Genomic DNA, 20,069 nt, shown 5'->3' with positions numbered 1-20,069 from the left:
GATGTCTTCCATGTTTCTCAGTTGAAGAAGTGCCTTCGAATGCCCAAAGAACAGTTACCAATGGAATAATTATATGTTCAAGAAGATCTCTCCTACATAGATCCGGTAAAGATCATCGAAAGACTAGAGAGAGTTACCAGGACTAAAGTAATACTGATGTGCAAAATACAATAGAGTCATCACTCAGAGGATGAAGCTACTTGGGAAAGAGAAGAAGATCTGAAGACGGAGTTTTCTCATCTCTTTTCTGATCTGTCCGAATCTCAAGGGCGAGATTCATTCCAAGGGGTGTAGGTTTGTAATACCCTGGTTTTTAATTTCTCAATCTCCTAAAATTTTCTAGAATTTAAATAAGGTTTAAAAAAAGTAGAATAGGGTAAAACCTATTTTCTAAATTAAAATCCAATTTTGACATAGGTTATATTTTCTTAAAGTGAATCCATGCTGTTACTAGGCATGTAGGGTTTATTTGCTTTTGTTTGAAGTGGTTTTGCTTAGTTTGGGATAGAATAGAAATAGATAAGAAAAAAAGACCTAAAACCCTAGCCGGCCAACCCTTTTCCCTTCCCCCGTCCTGCTCTCTCTACCCGGCCTACCAGCCCCCTCTCCCTACCGCTCACCCGCTTGGGCCAGCGCACACTAGTCGGCCCAGCCAGTGTCACCTTTCGCCTCTCGCCGCTAAAAACACCCGCACCTAACCCACCTTCGTCCGAGCCACCAACAAGTGGACCTCACCTATCGGGTGCTTCTCCTACCTCAAGTCGAATTCCTACTTCACCCCGAATCCCGTCCAATCTCGCGCCAAAACTGAGCCAAAGATGGTCTAGAAACTTGCCCAATCAAATCCTTGTGATCCCCTCTATCTCTTGCCGCCTTATCCCAAGGGAATCACGTTTAAATGAATAGTTCTACTTGGATTTGTGTCTGTCGCCACTCAAAACTCTAACCGAGCTCGCCCCGGCCTTCCTGAGCCTCCCCGGCTATATATGTGCACCCCCTATGCCCTCCCCGAAGCACCACACAACTTTTCCCAAACTTTTTGACGAGTTTCTAATGCTGTAGCACCCTCTCCGCGAAGCTCTGCCATTCGAAGTCACCGCCGCGCATTGCCGAGCCGCTCCGGTGCTCCGTCGCCCTTGCTTACGCCCTAGGTGTGTTCCCGGAGCTCCCCTCTGAGCTAAAACGCTGAATCTTGAAACTGCTTGAATATACTGCGCCATTTTTTTAATCAAACATTATGCACTTAGTTCAGTTGCAAACTTCACTGATAGTTCCCTCATGATTTGCAGTCTAAATTTCTTTCCATCAGCTTTTACTTTCAATCAAAGTATAATTATGAAGCATCAATGATTCAGTGTGCTGATGAGCAACATCAATCAAGGTTGCTTCACTTACAAGGAGAAGAAGCTGATAAAATCACCTAGCCACAATTCTGCAAACTACTTCATGGGCACGCCATACATCTTCAGTTGAAAATCCATTGAAACCCAACACCTTTGTAGCAACATAACCCAGCAGGCAGCATATACGCATTCAAAAAACATCTCTACAAGCATCATGCAGCAATAATCATACATCAAACATATTCAGGATCTCCTAGCATTCACCAACCAAAGTGATATCCTCTCTCATCTACCAGTTGAAAATGTTGGCGATAAATGCCTCGAACCAAATAGGAGTGATCAACAGCCCAATAAGTTGCGCATACATGGGATTTGCTTCTAATCAAACACACCAAGCAAGCAAAACCTTGACAAAGATCACAGTATACACCAAGCAAGCAAAACCTTGACAAAGATCACAGTATCTTCTTCACTACTGACGGCGATGAACCCCAGATCTAGCCGTCCGCCCCGCAAAGAGATGGATCTCGGACCCGCAGACTTAACAGAGGCTTGAAGAGGACTACGGTCCTGCTACTGCGACCGAGCACACCGACGATGAGGAACTTGGTAGCTCGGCCGTCGAATCTGCGATAGCCTAGTCGCCAACCATGGGGGACGATGCGTAGTATGCCTGGTTGACAAATGCTGCTCGCTTCCGTCGGCCACCGAAGCCACCCACCTCGTCTCTACCAGGGCTCACCAAATCCCCTTCCACTGCTCCACAGAGGCACAAACCGTTCCTGAGTCACATCGCAAACAATAAAGCAGACACCGCATCCCTCCACAAATATGTTATCGCCACTCCTCTTCCCACATCCCCGTTGAGCTCAATACAAACTCCGCTAGAGACAAAACGCGGGGTGACACCGAGCAATATCCGACATGGATATCAGCCCGAAGACGGATGCAGGCTCTGCGGGAGATGGTCTGATCTCGCTCCGACAGGGTGATAAGGGCCACCACTGTGCACGTCTGCAACTTGCAATTTGCAAGCAGGCACAGATGCCAACCGACATAAAAGGTGCTTGCTGACGCATGTGTAGTGCATCTTATTGACGTACTGTTACCTTGTGTCTATTTTAGAAAAAAAAGAACAAGCCTACCGCAAAGTTTAAACTCAATAACGTACTTCGAATATTCAAGCAAGATCATGGAGTGAAAAGAAATACGCAATTATAGTTAAAAAAAATGCAATTTCCAATACCGTACAATAGAGGATAAATAGGGGGCACCAAGAAACAATACCCATCGGATCTGGTGGCTGCTCTACCAACCAAGGATTAGATAGTCATCGTAGAGACATTTTCTTTTAAAGAAATTAAAGAAATTAAGTTTTACGCATATCGCTCATTACACACAACATGGATCGATACACATAATACCTAGTGTGCGCAAGTAGAATCCTTCAGCAGTGCTTCAAGTCATGTAGTGTGTGCAAGTAACCGATTCCAAATTGTTTTGAAAGCTTCTGATACATGTTAGTCCATATTTCTGGCTAGCTCAAAACACGAAGCGCTTCATATGTACTGTGCCACCTTCTGATACAAATCCTGTGGCCAATTCCGGCTCATGTTGCTTGCTACGAGGTTTGCAATCTGTGAATTACAAATGAAAAATGCATCAGAAAGTGTGGGAGGACTGCATCTATGTTTAGCAAGACGTTTTTTCAACCCTGAGTACAATCTAAAGAAAAAGTTCAGGTATGCATGGTATACACTTTAAATGAACAATGTTACCGAAAATATATATACTGATATATTCCTTCAATTTCCATTGAGATAATTTTCAGCCAATCCAAACTAGTTTCCAGTCGAGTATTTCATCCCTTGTTTGTATGGTATTAAAAGAACACTGCAAGCGATCAACTCTTCTGTTATTTGCCAAATGAAGTGTATCTACCACAACAGCAAGCATTTTGCAGTGTCATCATGTCATGTCCATGGATTTTTAGAGCAAGCTCCCAACAAGCATTGTTCGGAATATATTTTGGTACATGCTTCTTTTTCTGGTGGTGGGGAGTATGTGTTTGTGTGCAAAAAGGGGATACGACATACCTAGTCAAGGTAATCTGGTGCTCAAATGGAAAAAAAATGGTTTGCATTTCACCTATTTCACAAAGTCCAGTGCCACATTTTCCAATGCTAGTAGAAGAGTGCCTACATGTTTGTGGTGGCAGTCTACTGATAAACGCATGGAAGAGATGGAATACCTTGGATTTGACAGCACGCAAGGTCCCATCAGTATCTCTAACACTGTCGATGCAATTTAGAGCGACCTTCAGTAGATCTGGCACGCAAGCCTGAACATGGGGTGATAAATTCCTGAGAACATCAACAGTCACATTTGGAGCCTGAGGATCCAAATGAAGGAAAGGGAGCCTGATGGTTTCCCTCAAAGCATCTACAGTCTGTCCAGCTCGAGCTAGCCTGTAAATATGGAGAATAGCTTCAAGCTGTCTCAGTACAGTTTGCTGTGCAGATATGAGATCCTTGTCTTGAACACTGCAAGCAAGTTTCCACAAGACAAATTAAAACAGTTTCGAACAGCACAAGAACCAATATTTTAACTTGTGCTGGAGTACAAGAGGAAAATAACCTTGCTTCAGAAGAATATCTGGCTGTCTCCAAAATTTCATTGCCAGAATGGATTAGAGCAGCAGCTCGACTCTCACCATCTAACATACTGCGTGCCATGGCACAGACTGCATCAGACAGGCACTTGTTTATTGTCTGAAGTGCCATAGCAAAAGCTCCTACCCTTTTGTGAATTTCCACCGACTGAGATTAATGTGAAAGTAAACAAAAATTAGATTAATACATAGCAGTACAACACAGAATACGTACTGCCAGTTGTATCCACTTGTGGCTGTCTACACACATCATTTGCATTGAAGAAGTGCAGAAAACGTCAAAATATAGATAGCAATCAACACCAGAGTGCAGAAAATAGACGCATCATATTAGATCCATTAAGCAAAAATTAGTCTGTACTGCATAGCTCAATAACATGGTAACAGCATAACAGTGCATACATGAGTTCAGACACATGCACAGATATCAAAAGTTGGTTGGTCTGCCTCTTGCACAGCAGTGGTCAAGCAAAATGAATGAGAATTATTCATGAGAAATTCTATAGCAAGGGATTTGACTGATGAAGTTTACAAGGCAATAATCAGAAGCTAGAATGAATCAGATTGTTTTCTGCTAGAAACTGACGGTCAGTTTGGGGTCCATGTGTTATGCTTTGGAATTCAGTTTGCTACGAGAATATTTAATTAACTCTCGTAAGACCTTACTGTCATGGCTCCAAAAAAAATATGCTTTCAGCTAATTGTAACATGGTTACATACAATAGCAGAAAAAAGTAGGTGCTTTTGAAACGCTACCAGTATGCCAAGCAGAACCTAAAGTTGGTTCTTTCAATCAACAATAGGCATGACAAAAGAGTTCAAGAGAAATATAATCCTAACATGAATACATGACACTGATCTACAGAACAATAAAGATGAATTAATGTTCCTGCCTTCTACAAATATTTTTCCAAAGTGAAGATGCAAAAGTAAAATAGTCTCAGAAGTACAAGAACCCAATTTGTTTTAAAAATCAATTAGGTTTAAAAACCAAACGTACTTACTTTGTCATAGAGCCCTGCCTCTTGACACCGATGGGCAGCTTCAAGCAAGAATTGCTGCCTACTTCTCCAATCCATCATATACTTCTTCAGTTCTCCTTCTTCTCCCATTCCACTAGGACCAAGCAAAAGTTGAATACCACCATCCCTTAGTAATATCTCTGTCAAGAGTTGCTTCAACATCAAACTTCGTTGTCGCTGCTGATCAGCATTCCCTTGGCCAATCCATGATACCTCTCCTCCACCCATAGCAGCAGCAGCTTGTGCATAATACTCCAAGGCTAAATCAATATTGCCATTGCGCGAGTAAATAGAGCCATACTGCCGTATTATGCTGGCAGCCTCTGCACAAGCATCCATGACACCCATCTTCTGGCCTGATCCAACACCGTCTGGGAGAACACCATGATCAGCTAAAGCAATTGAAATATGCACAGCATCAACATGGTATCCATCCTCACCAACTTCTTTAGACAAATAAAGAATTGCTGGGAGTAATTGGATGCTCAAGAACAGAACATAGGGATAGATCAAGGGATCTTTTCCATTCTTCGTATAATATGATGGCTCAAATTTGTTCAAGTAACTTTGCAGATCATCCAGCGTATAAGGCACCAAGCCTTCATTCAAAACATTAGAAGAAGATGCACCAGTGTATTCCCGCAGAGCTGACAACTTAAACCACAAGAAGTCCTCTATAGTATTAAAAAGTGTTGGCAGGTCTTTTAGCAATCTGTCAATTTGCCGCCGACAACCACAAATTATGGCATAAAGCAACAACTTCTTCCTGTCATAACCCGGACGCCCTGGTCGATCACCCATTCTGAGCATTTTATCACATTCCTCGGAAGCTGCCAGAGCAATCTCTGGTGACACAGCACCATTAGTAGAAATCCATTCTGCAAGCTGCCAAAGAATATATTATAAGTCCCTTATTAAGAACAACGAGGAACCATCATGATTATAGAAAGTTTACCAGGGGGGCAAAGTTGTATGCAGCACGAGAGGATTGGGCAACTTGTCTTGCTTCATCATAGTATCCAGTTCTCAAGCAAAAATAAATCTGCAAAAGATTGCAATAAGTGAAGCTTCAAAAATCAGAGAGGAATACTTCAAATTACTAAGGCTCTACCAGAATTGAACAGTGAAGTACTATACATGGATTTTCTATTGGAGGACTAATTCAAGAAAGCTAATGGGCCCATGTACAACTAACTGTACAAGCCAATTTTCTAGTTGCAGTGTTCTAAAAATGAGGCTACACCTAATGCAAGGTAAATAACACAAGAAACATCTGCCCCCACCTATTACCATACAATCGCCAGATGGGCCACATAGTCGGGCTTATTAGGCCATGTAATCATTATTGCTGGGTGACCGGACAAATAATGGTTACCAAGTTTAGAACCTTTGGCCAGATGCACTTTCTATAATAAAGAAGAGCTTACACTTATATGCAGTAAATATGAAACTAAGCCATTGACTACTGCTATTTAAAGCCGCAGTTGCAGCTTAAACTAATCAACTGTTATTTGTAGAATTTGGCACGCCAATAGTAGATGGAAACAGTGATCTTAACTGCATAGTTTTTTCAGCATTATAAGCAAGCAAATGAAAAACAAAACCTGCTGCCAGGTTGTATCCACTGGAGGCTGTCTTCGCAGATCAGTTGCGTCAAAGTCTAGCACACCTTGATCCCGCAGTCGGACCTGTCAGGTCATAAGGACAGAAAATGCATTGGAGTGCAAATATATTAGCAGAAAAGCAACAGCAACAGTGCAGAATAGAATCGAATTCAAAACCAACCCGAAGAAATGCCCGAATCTTCTGAAGATTACCAACAGATCCACCAAGAGCAGCCTAAAACAACAAATCAAAATGCAGACATGATTGATTATTTGACAATGCAGTGGGAGGAGCATCTGCATGAACAGAATCCACAACACAAACCAATATGGAAAACTAGAGAACAACAACAATAACAACAGCCTTTGTCCCAAGCAAGTTGGGGTAGGCTGGAAAACTAGAGAACACTGTAGGTAAAATATAAATCATTGTAAGAACTAATCGCAGTAGAGACTTAATGGAAGACCATAAAGATGTATGGGTCAGCAAACAAGTAGTAACGGACTGTTACCGGTGGATACCAATTACCAAATCACCAATAGCACTGTAAGTTTGTAACTAACAGTCAAGACATGTTGTATTGAGCTATTTTTGATAGATCTAGCTGGTACAAATTCTTATATATTGTATGGTGTAAGAAATTCTTGATAAATGTATAGAAATTTGAAATAAAAGTCACACATGACCAGTAACCGGCCAGTTACTGGGCTTACTGGCCACTGGCAACCGGCTGGGGTCCGGTAAAATTTTCAAGTCTAGTTTTCGAACCTGGAATGTACAAAATCAAGCAATTACCCTTGAGATGGTTTAGGTGAAGAAAGGTGAAAAAATAGAGCTTCAAGCAATATTTCACCAGCAGAGTGAACTGTCAAGTGATGTGTTCATGCCAGGACTCAGATTTTATCAAGAAGCATTAGAGTAAAAAAATAACTTTTCTAAATAGTAGTATTTCACCAATGCCAGTAAGGCAGTAATAGGCTGAATTGTGTCTGACCTTTGAGCATATGCTACCAAGTGTATTTGGTCATGCCAGGACCAAAAATTTATAACTAAACACCTAGTAAAAAGGTCTTCCACAAATATGCACAAAGTGCAAGTGTATACCAAATTTGATTCATGTAAGAAAATCAACAATGGTGCGGGATATAAAAATTAGTAAGGGCAAACAGAATAAATGTCACAAGAGCATTTATAGATATACACCAAAATCATTACTACAAAACCTAACATAACTGCATTTGAATAGCAAACAAACTTTTGAAGGAAGTAGTCAGTAAAAAAATGAGTAAACAGAAATACTCACAAGAGCTGGATGGCTGTTGATGGTCTCAAGTATGAACTTTTCATGACCCCACTCAAGGTGGCGTCTTGCACCTATCACCAGTGACATTTTTCTTGAAACATTTTGATGAGTTAACCCTTCCCCAACTAATGCCTGAATTAGATAAACAACAAAAACACAGAAAAAAATCAAATAAGGGACACAAAATGAGATCGCACATGGTGGGAATTGCCATTGCAAAATATTTTTCTCGTATACCTACGATGTATTTAAATATGACTGGAAATGAACAAATAATGGTATAACTTTGCTACAATAAAGTCAATATTATTACCTGAATCAGATGCCACACTTTCTGCATAGTCACTGATTTTGTGCCAATAGCATCAACAGTCAAGGACTCATAAGCAGCCCTGAAAGCTGTAGCAGGCTAAGCAAAATACAACATTAATACGCATAAGTGGAATTGATGGTGCATCAGGAGAATTCTTCTATGATCTGATGATAACATATCAAAGGCTATACAAAATAGGAACTTAAGCTATTTATCAAAATTAAATTATTTCGAGAATTGAACTGTAGATGGCTGATATTTCTAATCTAGAAAAGCCTGATAACATGTTGAATCTTGACATAGAAGTACAAAGCTTACGCTAAAAGGTAGAGTGCGTCCTCTGGCATCATTGAGATCCCTCACGACACCAGCATAAACTGAAGATTTATTTTCAATAATAGTCTTGTTTGGTATAGGCATGACTTCTGTAGAGGGCAAGCCTGATGAAGCATGAGGACTGGATGTTGAAGGTGGCATCAAAGCAGGGTGACCCAGCCCACTGTTTAAGAGATTAGTGTTTCTTTTGGGCAGTGTAGAAAGCCGGCTTAGACTCTGCAAGAAGTCTCTCTTCTCATTCTGCCAGTCATCCTACAGCAAACATATGATACAGTTATAGAACTGAGGAGAGAAATCATTGAAAACATGCACCAGCAAGCAGGCTGAAGTATTAAATGACCAATGTGACAATGAAAAATATATATATAGAAACATTATTACCCTGAATGGTGAAATTGAACTGTCATATACATCACATCAGATTATATTACACAACTATCACAAGTTCCTAACCAAGGTTGTTGCAGAAAGGTGCAATAAAAGCAGTCAAATAACACAAACAAAATTCAGACGATAAAGAAACTTGGACACCTACTGTAACATATACCAAGCTGATCCAAGAAAGTGTCATCTAAAAGGCATTTTTGGCAGCTACTAGCCCTGATCAAATATAAATAGAATTGAATATCAGGAAGAAGCAAACCAACCTCAAGAACTTGCATCATATAGTTGTTAAAACTCTTTAAGTTGTCCTTTTGAGCTTCTTGGATGGATGAAACTATTGCCATTTCATGAAGCTGAAAACATAGATTATGTTTATGCTCAATAAAACTCAGGTGACAATCTAATTAGAGGGTTATTCAAGTGTTCACCTGCTGCAGGTACTCCTCGACAGTAGTTGCTTCAGACGGAAAAACATCTTCAAAGGTGGTCTGCAAAACATCAAATTGAGCCACTACGATTTACACGCATAGGCAATCCAACAAGTGATATTAAAGATCTGCAAATCTACGATAACAAGCAAGCCACAGAAGCGCATAGAGCAACAGAGCAGAAAATGGCACTGAGGCCTTTTCTGATCAATTAGGTGTCTGTTTGGCATAATGCACCATGTCAAATGCATGCTGCATATTGAGGTTATAATGTTATATTGGAATCAAAATGATGTGGACAAACTCATGGTCTGTTTCATAAGGTAGTAAAAGTCAAATCATCTTTTTGCAGCAAACACAAAAGAGAATAGTTAATTACCACATTACGACAAAGATAGGCACATTTTCAAACTAGTACATTATCCGCAAACGAAAAACATACTAATGCTTCTGTAAAGTCCATCTGCTATTCTGCTTCCAACAAACCTAGATCCTCACTAGTAAACTTGAGATAAAGACCACATTACCATATATTTGTGATGTACATTTTCGAACTAGTAAATTATCCGCATTTGAGTGTCATGTTTTTTTAAAATCGAAAAACATCACATTTCCAGAGACTAGATAGCAGTTTCCTACGCCAAATGAACTGAGTTCCATATGTATCCTACTTTCAATAAACATAGATCCTCACTTAAACAGGTTCGGAATGTTAAAGTTTCGAACCAAATCAACTGCTTGATCTTTTTAAATCACCACATGAAACTAGTTGCATCACTATATGAAACGGGGCCCTAAATGCACTAGTCCAACCCAGTCGGCACGCTCATCCATTACCTTGAGTTCGAATGACTTGAGGTCCCTGGCGAGCTGCTCCGCATTGATCCCCTCGCGCGCCAGCAACCTACAGAAGTACAGCCGAAACCCTAAGCCCCCACAAAACCCCAGAAGCGACAGTTCAACTTCTAGCGGACGGAGATGCTGATTAAGGGGGCTCCGGAGATCTATCTACCTGGTGGCGGAGAGCGACTGGGACGGCGCCTCAGCGCGGATGGTCTTGGCCTTGAGCTTGGTGGAGAGCGCCTCGAGCTGGTCCAGGTTCCTCTGCGCGAGCCAGAAACGAACCCGTCAGGGGCGGAAGCAAACGCGTCGAATCGGTGGCGTTGTCGAGGGAGACGCAGCGCGGAAGCAAACGGGGCACGCACCTGGAGGGTAGGGAAGTGCGGGGTGGGCGCGGCCTGCTCGAGGAGCTTGGTGGAGGAGTGGAGGAGCCCCGTCCACCCGCTCATCTCCGCGTCGCCCCCGCCCCCGCCGCCGCTGCCGCTCCCACCGACGCCAGCCATCGCCGCTGGAGCTGGTGGAGGGTTTCGTTCGTGCGCGGAGCAGTGGCTTCCGGCGCGGCGCTGGAGCTGGGGTTTTCGGAGTGCGGGGGAGGGGAGGAGCAGCGGAGCGGTGGTGGAAGGGCTGCTGGGCTCTCGTGCCTTGTAGCCTCGACCCTGGGCTGGGCTTCGAGCGTTGGATTCTTGGGCTTGGGCTAAGCGCTGTCTAATGGGCTCACACGCGGCCCGTCTGAGTCCGTCGACGACTGCCAAAAACGTTAGGCGCCGGGGCCGGGGGCCCACGGAGACGAGAACCCCTCTATCATGATTACATTACGATTTATATTTTTATATTTTTAAAATCAAAAAATTACAAATACATGCTCCGTTTTGAAATTTTGCAATTCTATATCATGATTACATTACGTTTTTTATTTTTATAATTTTAAAATTCAAAAATTACAAATATATGCGTACGTTTTGAAATTCTGCAATTCTATATCATGATTACATTACAATTTTATTTTTTTATTTTTAAGATCCAAAAATTACAAATATACTGTCGCTGGTCATAGGATGTTATCGTCTAGCTTTTATTAGTCAGGATTTTATTAGTCATAGGATGACTAATAAAATAAAAAATAAAATGCATTTCAATGCTTTAAAATTCAAAACATTATCAAAATAATAATAATAATAATGTGTGGTATAGTGGATGTTATCATCTAGCTTTTCAAAAACTTTCAACTCAAATAATTACTTGTAAAAAAAAGACAAGTTTCAGACAAACTTATCTTTTTTGTTATTTTTGTTTCTCATTATCCACTACGCCACAATTTTTTTAAAAAAAAAATCATAACTATTTTTCTAGTGTTTTGAATTTTAAGAGAATTGGAACACAAAAAATGATTTTAAAATTTGTCATGTCATCCTTGAAAGTACTTGATGTCAACTAGAGGGGGGGTGAATAGTCATTTCTAAACAATAAAACTTTACAGCGGATTAGACAGTACCCGGATATTCTGGCTCAATCCGGATACTCCGGGTTCCGAAGTATCCGAGTTCACCGGATTATCCGGACTATACAGAAACTCGAAATCAAAGTAAACCTAAGCAAGTCTAGTTTAGTCTACGAGTTATCACAGACTCTATAAGATGTATATGTTCCTTTTCAACAATGACCTGCACTCAAATACTCACAAGCAACAAGATTGGGGCAATTCTCCAAATATCAACTAGAACAAGTAAAATGCAAAAAAGTAATGGAGATAATGATTTGTTCCCGAAGTTCGGTCACCTCACAAAGAAGTGCATATGTCTCCGTTGAGGAGCTCACAAAGAGCTAAGTCTCTTTTAACTCTATCCTCACCCAAGCGACCACAAAGATCGAGATAGGGTTCTTACTCAAATCAAAGGTGATACAAACTTCCCGTGGCACTCACAAAGATTGGGTGGTCTACGTGTGACATCTTGTCGTCTAGGAGCACGAAGCTCTAAGAGTAAAGAATGCAAATCAAAGCTTGGTGAAGAACTCAAATGCTCAAAGATTGAATTTTTGCTCTCTAGCTCTAGATTTCACTTCCCAAACCCTAACTCTCAAATCTTGCAAGAATCAAAGCACCAGAGGGGTTTGGGAGGGCTATTGAATGCTTTTGAGATGTTTATTCACGGGTAGTTCATCAGCATTGAATAGAGGGGGTGAAGAGGTATTTATACTCTTCCCCCAAAAACTAGCCGTTGCAGTATTTTTTGAACAAACCCGGAGTATCCAGGTTCACCCGGAGACTCCAGGTAGCACAAAACACACGCACTGAACCCTATCAGAAACTAACTATTACAGGACAATTATAAGTTGAAGTGGAAACAAACAGACAGCTTGTGAACTCAGCTTTTAGCAAATCATCCTTCAGATTGTAGCAATCCTGCAATCCATTATCCACCAGCTTCTCTCAGTTTTTGATTTGTAAGAAGACCAAACTGTCCATTGACGTTATGGTGGAATTACCCGCCACTACCCCTTCGTTACCCCCCTACCCACGCGCCCGTGGACCCAAATCCACCCACGCGCTCCCCCTCCCTACACCTCTCGCTCCAGCGCATCTCTCAATCGTTGAACCCTAGCGTTGCTGCCATGGACGAGTTTGGCGCAGTCTCCAACGATGAGTTTAACGTCGCCCTCTCCTACCGGGACGGCCTGGCTAGCGCCTTTCCCTTGCCCACAGCCACTCGTGGCGCAACGCTATTCCTAGGTGTGACGGTGGGCCAAGGCGCTGCGACGGCCTTGTTCCGAGGCGTGGCGCCATCCTCGTTCCCCGGCGACTGCAGCGTGACCTACTTCTCCGGCAACGGCAACTCTCCCTCGTCTGGAGCATTTCGTAGCGCGACGCGGTTCGCAAGCGAGGCGGCAACCTTGTTTTGAGGGGATGACATGGGCTCCTTTGTAGGCATTGCAACGACCTACTTCTCCGGCCATGACGTGGCTATGATGCTTGGCATGCCTGCGTAGCTTGACATCCCTGGTGCGACAACACGATCGCATATAGGGTGTCTCAGCCCTCTCACGTGACGACCAAAGCTCGTCCCCTCCAAGGCTTGTGGTCGGCGCTGCTCCCTTCCCAGACTTGGCGGCTGGCGCAGCTCAAATCCCAAACACGGTAAGCTCAGAGAAAAAATGGTATGTAATTTCATTTAATGTTACACTTGATTGTCTCATAATTTTAGTGACTAGAAAACAATTTGGGAGTGATGTGATCACAAACTGCAGTGGCATGTTTAGTGTATTTTTTATGTAGTATTTTAGCTTATGCTGTGAGCTAATTTAGGCATGTTATGATCATACACTACAGTCACATTGTTGTACCTCTTCATCTCAAGAGAGTGGTCGCAATGGTGGATTAGGAGATGAAGAGCGAGATATAAATATCTTCCGTGATAATCTTACTAATACTTTGTTTACTATAAGAGAGTAGATTGTTTGTGGAGGAATATTTGTATGGATAAAAATTGAAGTTTATATGAATGATGTATCTTTTACTATTTAATTATGCATTTTCGTATTTTAAAAATATGCTACAAGTCCAATCAAATGGTAAATGTGTCACAAAATGGTAAATAGGACATCCAAAACAGTTAAGCGTATTATAGATTTTTGACGTACACAAACAATAATCCAACCCACTAGAATCCAGTTAATCAAACAGCTATCAACTTTTGGATCCTTAACTTTCTAGGATCCAGCTTTATATAATTCAGAATATGCAAATATATTTTCAAAATCCACCACTAAAACAAACATAACTTTAATAAAGCACCAGCTGGCTCTTTCTCTGATACCACTACTACAGTGTAGCATTCCTTTCTACAAGCAAATGTTCGAGTCTGCACCATCTGCGAGATCAATTAACATAAAAGGGATTTTGAATTGAATCCACCTAGCTAAATTACAAATCGTGAATTCAAAAGTACTCCATCACAGTATGACGCCGGTTTCCATCGGTCCAAACAACTCTTCCGTAGGGGGGAAAAAGAGAGAAAACTACCAGTTGAAAGTTTCCACTGAATTGATGACAAATGATTATATAGGTAGCAATTCAGACAATGTTAGTACAATGGAAGGTGAAACGCTAGAGGCTTAAGCTTCCGTTCGAATGAATCTAACATCAAATGCAGCTGCTTGTAAAAATACAAAAGAGAAACTATTTTACAGAAGTAACTACTTGAGCTCCCTCCCCAACCTGTACAATGGTGTTAGAAAGAAATCCATACATGACAAAACTCACCACGAAAATTGTTTATCATCTCATGCCTCATTTGTAAAACAGCGTGCAGGTACCACCGCAGAATATTTCTCCACAATAAATACTCTTTTACCTATCATTTATCAGGATCTTACCAAGCACGGGCAGTGGCCGGTTGTTTCGACAAGCGCCCTGACTTGTGCTTCCGCTTTTGGTTCGCAACTGCGGCAGGATCAACCAATGGTCCAGACCAAGTAGGCACAGCGCCTTTCTCATAAGCAAACACAGTGCTGAAGGAAGATGGGTCTAGGGGTTCGTATAGAGGATCCATATGATTTGAAGAATCCAAAGGAACACCGACTGCGCCATCCTGATGCGGGGGAGGGAACTTTTCACTCTTGCTTTTTGCAGTTGCATGAGTGATTAGCATTCTTTTCTGTAAAAAGGAACAAGCACAAGTTAGCAACACAGCAAAGTTTATCTTAGGATAAGGTTGCTTTTTGGACCATTGATGATAACATGGGAGACCAATAGTGAAGACCAAAGTCAGTCTACTTGGATGTAGAAACATAATTGGGGAATGTAGTGTTTATGTGAAAGGGATGAGAGTGACACTGAGCAAGTGATTGCACCACCTCCTGTCATTGAACAAACCATCTCATAGAAATAAATTGTACCAAAAGTAATAAGTTCATACAACATACATGAATATTTACTTGAAGTTCAGCATTTGCCTCTGGAGCTGGAACTGCCTTAGGTCGATCATGTGTCCTTGTCTTCTTGGGTCCATCACCATTAGCTCTACCACCAGCAGCTCTTAAACTGTTGATCATAGCAGGGATAAGTCAAGTGCATCGTAACAGTGTTAGAAGTGCTCAACTGAACTGACATGAAATTGACATGGGTCAAGGGTAGTGCTACGATATTTGGCAATTTTCAGACATGGGGAAACATAATCAGTGAAAACTCTACCAGAAAAAATGATATAGAGTTGTCTTTTGACTCAATGATGAGGTCTACAAAATATACCCAACAAGTTCCCAGGAATCCAGGTGTTTTGGCACCATAACCATTAGTTCTGCTTTTAGCACAAATATGCTGCTTAAAGTTCGATCACAGTTGGTACTTACAGTTAACTTAAATGGTTTTTTGAGATAAGAAATACTTCTTATTTTTTGTATCCTAATGGTGGTAGTATAAAACTACTACGCCACATGGCCCTTTTGTCTCATCTTCTTTCTTTTTTTTCTTCTTTATTTTTCTTTTTGTGCCCTTACTGCACATGCAACTTACAAAGACGGGCATAGATATTAATATACACTTTTAGCACTCATGTTTACAATAGCTGAAAAGAGGACACACATCGCCATTAGCGTTTACTCAATCAAGACAGCACTGTTGTACAACTTTTGATTTTTGTATTAACAACTTGTGATGAGTAGCAGGAGTTCTTCCAGATGTAGATCCAAATATCTAATGTATAATAACTATGTTTGCTCTTTTCACTTTTTCAGCCAATAGACAAAAGCTAGTGGCCCCAAAACTTTCCCCTTATGTGCAGTTATGTGTTTTTCTTGTCGAAGGAAAGCATTAGCTAAAGCATGGGACCCAACACTAATATTATATACAGGAATTTTTAAATACAAAAAGAACCTCAAATTAACAATGAAAATGCTTAATATGTAAATATGCATATATTTCAGGTTAGTGAGGTAACTGCAGATGAAAAAACTGTGCTTTCAGATCACAAGAAAACAAAAGATAAAATAGGCAGCACTCTGGCTGATATAAGATAATCAATATAGCCTATTAGAATCGTAACTTTTTTTTGTGCGTGTAAGAATTGTACTATTGTCACCCTACAAATCACACATATAGGTTCCTGTTGCTATGATCATTGTGTGCGTTTATAGATTAACAAGATTCCATGGCTGTGTCGATGCATATAAGCCTAAGACACAACAAATCATCCTAAATAATGAAACAAGTGTCAATGTGACAAACCGTCTGGATTCTTCATCTCTTCGTTTTGCATCTATTTCTTTGCTTGGAGGATACTTTGGTAGACTTGACGATTCGCATGCATAAGGTTCAGTTGTAAAGAACTGCATGCATAGACAGTTAACAGAAATCATTATTATTTAACATATTATCCAATGAATTATCCTACAAAAACCTAATGTGTGACCAAGACGGAAATTTGGATTGCTGTCATATAGGATACTATAAAATAAAAACTCATAGTGGCTGGTAACCTACATTCCTGTTGGCATAGTGGTGTTTCTGGAACAATCCATAAGATACTTTGGTCCAGATGGGATCATGAGAATTATGGTCTGAGTTTCCTTGTATTGCACAAAAAATTGGTTGTGTTGGTCCTTGGATATGAAATAGAAATTTTGCATATTTACAGCGGCTACAAATGCTTGTAAGTTCATGTATTGGAATCTAAATTTATGCCGATAGAGACCACTATACCAGCAAAAGAAATTCCGGTCAAAACATTATGGGCATGTTTGGTTCCTGGGCAAGCCGCTCGCCTCACCTTGCTCGGCAAGGTCAGGCGTTTGGTACCGCCCAGGAACCTCGCTTTGCCTGGCAAACTCGCCCGGTCGGGCAAGCTTTTCCTTGCCCATGCAGGAGCGGCTCTCCTGCACCAGCAAGGTTCGTTGGCCCTCGTCGTGAGCTCCTCCACTCCTCCGAGCTCCACTCATGGTGCCAGCTACCTGCATGAGCTAGTAGCTGAATCAAGCACATCGCTTCTCAAAACCCGTAGCCACTCAAATCGGTCTTTCCCCCACTGAATCGATCTTCCTCCTCGCTGAATCGTTCTTCTCCTCCACCAAATCGACCATTTTCCACACTGAATCGACCTTCTCTCTCGCCTAAATTGAACTAATCGAACCCACCACCATCCAAATCGAGCTCACCATCATCCAAATCAAGCCCACCACCGTGCAAATCGAGGTCGATGCAGCCCGAATCGACCTCCCCCGCCAGATCGAGCTCTTCCATGGATGGATAGTCTTGCAGCTTGGAAGAAGAGAGGAAGGGGGAGAAACGAGGAGGCAAGGGAACCAAGCAGCTAAGGAAATATTGCCTTGCTTGGCTAGGCGAGGGGAGGCAAGCGGAGCAAGGCGAGGCGGGCCAGGCGATGGAACCAAACACACCCTATGTTTTGGAACGCTGTTGCCAACAGGAAGCACTGAGCTATTGTCCCCTTACAGTCCCTATTTTGTCAAAATACTATCTTCATAGGAAGTAGTAATGACTTTTAACACAAATAAGTATTTCAAGTCGTTTAGTTCAATCAGAGAGACAAGATAGTGAGAAATGGTGGCCAACTTACATCGCTTTTTAATGCAAAAGTGGCTGTTAAACGATCAGCTGGGTCAATTGCGAGCAGTGTTTCGATCAATTGCAATGCTGATTGTGGAAAATCTTTGAATGTCTCCCTTATTCGCCTTTTGTATGGCTGCTGAGGTTTAAATATCGTTACATGAGGAAGCTTTGATTTTTTCCAATATTCTTCTGTGGGGGAGCCACACAACTTAAAAATTTTATGCAGCTGTTCCACCTAAAAGGGGGCAGACATGAATAGATCAGTGAAATATACAAGATAAATGTAGTTGCTATTCAAGGGCAAAATGAAAGAAAGCATGGGAATTCTCAAAAAGAAAAAAGGACAGAAAGCATCAGAAATGAATGTTTAAACGTGTGGCAATAAAATCAGACTTTTGAGGTCCTTCCAAAATAGAGTAATCAGATTTTCAAGGCAGATTAGTGTTTTCACGTGAGGCACTGCTGACTAAGCAATTTCTATGCTGGCATGGCTCAGTTAGAGTGGTTTGTTATCGGCACAGAATATAGAGATGTTCCCTGATGTTCCTCAAAAAAAAAAATAGAGAAGAAGTAACAAACAAACAACATTTTTTTATGACCAATACATGAGCAATGCACTGAAAGACGTTAAAATAATGAAGCTTCCTCCTGGGATTTCTTCTCACAATACTATGATGAACAAGGGTGTTTTTTCAGTTCTCACCTCCACCTGCTGGGGATTGAACCTGGGTTGGAATCAGAAACAGCATACTCTCGTGCTGTAACACCAGGAAAGAACACATCCCAACCCCATTACCGATGGTACCAGAATTGGCAAACTCAAAATGGAAAATTTCCTTGATATCTATAACAGAACTACACACTCAATTGAATCTAATTTAGTTCAACATTTCTAACCAGGCTATGTTTAACTGGAATTCAACCAAATACACACTGGAAGGCATATCATATTGACATCTCAGACAGTTAAGCATGCTATTGCTAACCTCAGTTCGTCCTGGCATAATAGGACTCCCAGCCAGCAACTCGGCTAGGATACACCCTGCGCTCCACAGGTCCACACCTACATCATAATCTGTCGCACCCAGAAGCAGCTCCGGCGGCCGGTACCATAGGGTCACCACCCTGCTCGTCATCGGCTGCTTACGGTCCAGATCAAAGAACGATGCCAGACCGAAATCCGCAATCTTCAGCATGCCTTTGTTGTCTAAAAGCAGGTTCGACCCCTTGATGTCGCGGTGCAGCACCCCCCGGTCGTGGCAGTGTTCCAGACCCGACAGCAACTGATGCATATAGCACTTAACCTGCATTTCATGATACGCTGTGAGTGCGTGAAGCTGGTGGCACCAGAGTTTGCAATGCGGTAATGGTGGGGGATCTTGATTCTTGGAGACCTGTGGCTCGGTAAACTTGATGTCCGGGCTGGCCGCGAGTCCGGCGAGGTCGTGCTCCATGTACTCGAAGACGAGGTAGAGGCTGCAGGACATGCGGGAGGTGACGAGGCCGTCGAGCTTGACGACGTTTGGGTGGTCGAGGCGGCGGAGGATGAGGATCTCGCGGGCCATGAAGCGGACGCTCTCGGGCTCGAGGTTGTCGAAGCGCACCTTCTTGAGCGCCACGATCTTGCCGCTCACCGTGTCGCGCGCCTTGTACACGTTGCTGTACGTGCCCTGCCCGATCTGCCCAACCACAAAGATGCAAGCTTTTCTCAGTTCCTCTGCGCCAATGCCGGCCGCTGAACGCCATGAGCGGGCGGGGGACGCGCGTCCATACCTTGTCGATCTTCTCGAAGGAGTCGGCGCGGCGCGGGGTCCAGCCATCAATGGCCTCGCCGGCAACGGCGGAGAGCCAGGCGGGCCAGCCGGCGGCGACCTGCTCCCCGCGCGCCCTGTTCGCGAAGCTGCCGCCGCCGGGGCCGGGGCCGGTGCCGGGGCGCGACGAGCGGGAGCGCCTCTCCCGCCGGGCCCGCTTCTCTGCGGGGGCTGCCGCATGCTCTGCCTTCCCGGCGGCGACCGCGGCCTCCTGCGGCGCCGCCGCCGAAGCGGGGGCCGGCTCGGGCGGGAGCGGGGGCGGCGGGCGGTCGGGGCTGGGCACCGCAGGGCGGCCGTGGACGCAGCCCATTGGGGTTGGTCACCGGCGGCGCATGGGTGAGCGGAGTGAAGTGGAGGGCGCCAGTGAGCAGGAGGGGACCGAGGCCGGGCTGGCTGTGCTGTGAAGGAGGGTTTGACTCCGATGCTGATGGGTCGGTCACGTATGGATGTGGATG

The 20,069-nt window shown here is 42.9% G+C and overlaps 2 protein-coding genes across 2 annotated transcripts; both read right to left on the bottom strand.

Annotated features, from left to right (window-relative positions):
• Nucleotides 1-2,703: 2,703 nt before the first annotated feature.
• LOC133916112 (nuclear pore complex protein NUP93A-like) lies at nt 2,704-10,866 on the bottom strand. Its single transcript, XM_062359627.1, has 15 exons — nt 10,611-10,866; nt 10,418-10,509; nt 10,243-10,309; nt 9,406-9,465; nt 9,241-9,330; nt 8,576-8,845; nt 8,258-8,353; nt 7,945-8,076; nt 6,822-6,875; nt 6,641-6,724; nt 5,992-6,078; nt 5,019-5,921; nt 3,981-4,162; nt 3,595-3,886; nt 2,704-2,980 (listed from the first exon to the last, which is right to left on the bottom strand). The coding sequence occupies exons 1-15, from the start codon at nt 10,746-10,748 to the stop codon at nt 2,903-2,905; spliced, it is 2,625 nt and encodes an 874-aa protein (XP_062215611.1). The 5' UTR covers nt 10,749-10,866; the 3' UTR covers nt 2,704-2,902.
• Nucleotides 10,867-14,260: 3,394 nt separating this feature from the next.
• LOC133916111 (probable serine/threonine-protein kinase At1g54610) lies at nt 14,261-20,069 on the bottom strand. Its single transcript, XM_062359626.1, has 7 exons — nt 19,577-20,069; nt 19,198-19,482; nt 18,790-19,107; nt 17,811-18,038; nt 16,466-16,566; nt 15,166-15,283; nt 14,261-14,897 (listed from the first exon to the last, which is right to left on the bottom strand). The coding sequence occupies exons 1-7, from the start codon at nt 19,922-19,924 to the stop codon at nt 14,613-14,615; spliced, it is 1,683 nt and encodes a 560-aa protein (XP_062215610.1). The 5' UTR covers nt 19,925-20,069; the 3' UTR covers nt 14,261-14,612.

The sequence above is a fragment of the Phragmites australis genome, chromosome 4 (assembly GCF_958298935.1).
Source record: "Phragmites australis chromosome 4, lpPhrAust1.1, whole genome shotgun sequence".
Taxonomy (NCBI): Eukaryota; Viridiplantae; Streptophyta; class Magnoliopsida; order Poales; family Poaceae; genus Phragmites; species Phragmites australis.
The sequence above is the reverse complement of the archived record's forward strand: the minus strand, read 5'-3'. Positions and strand labels throughout refer to the sequence as shown.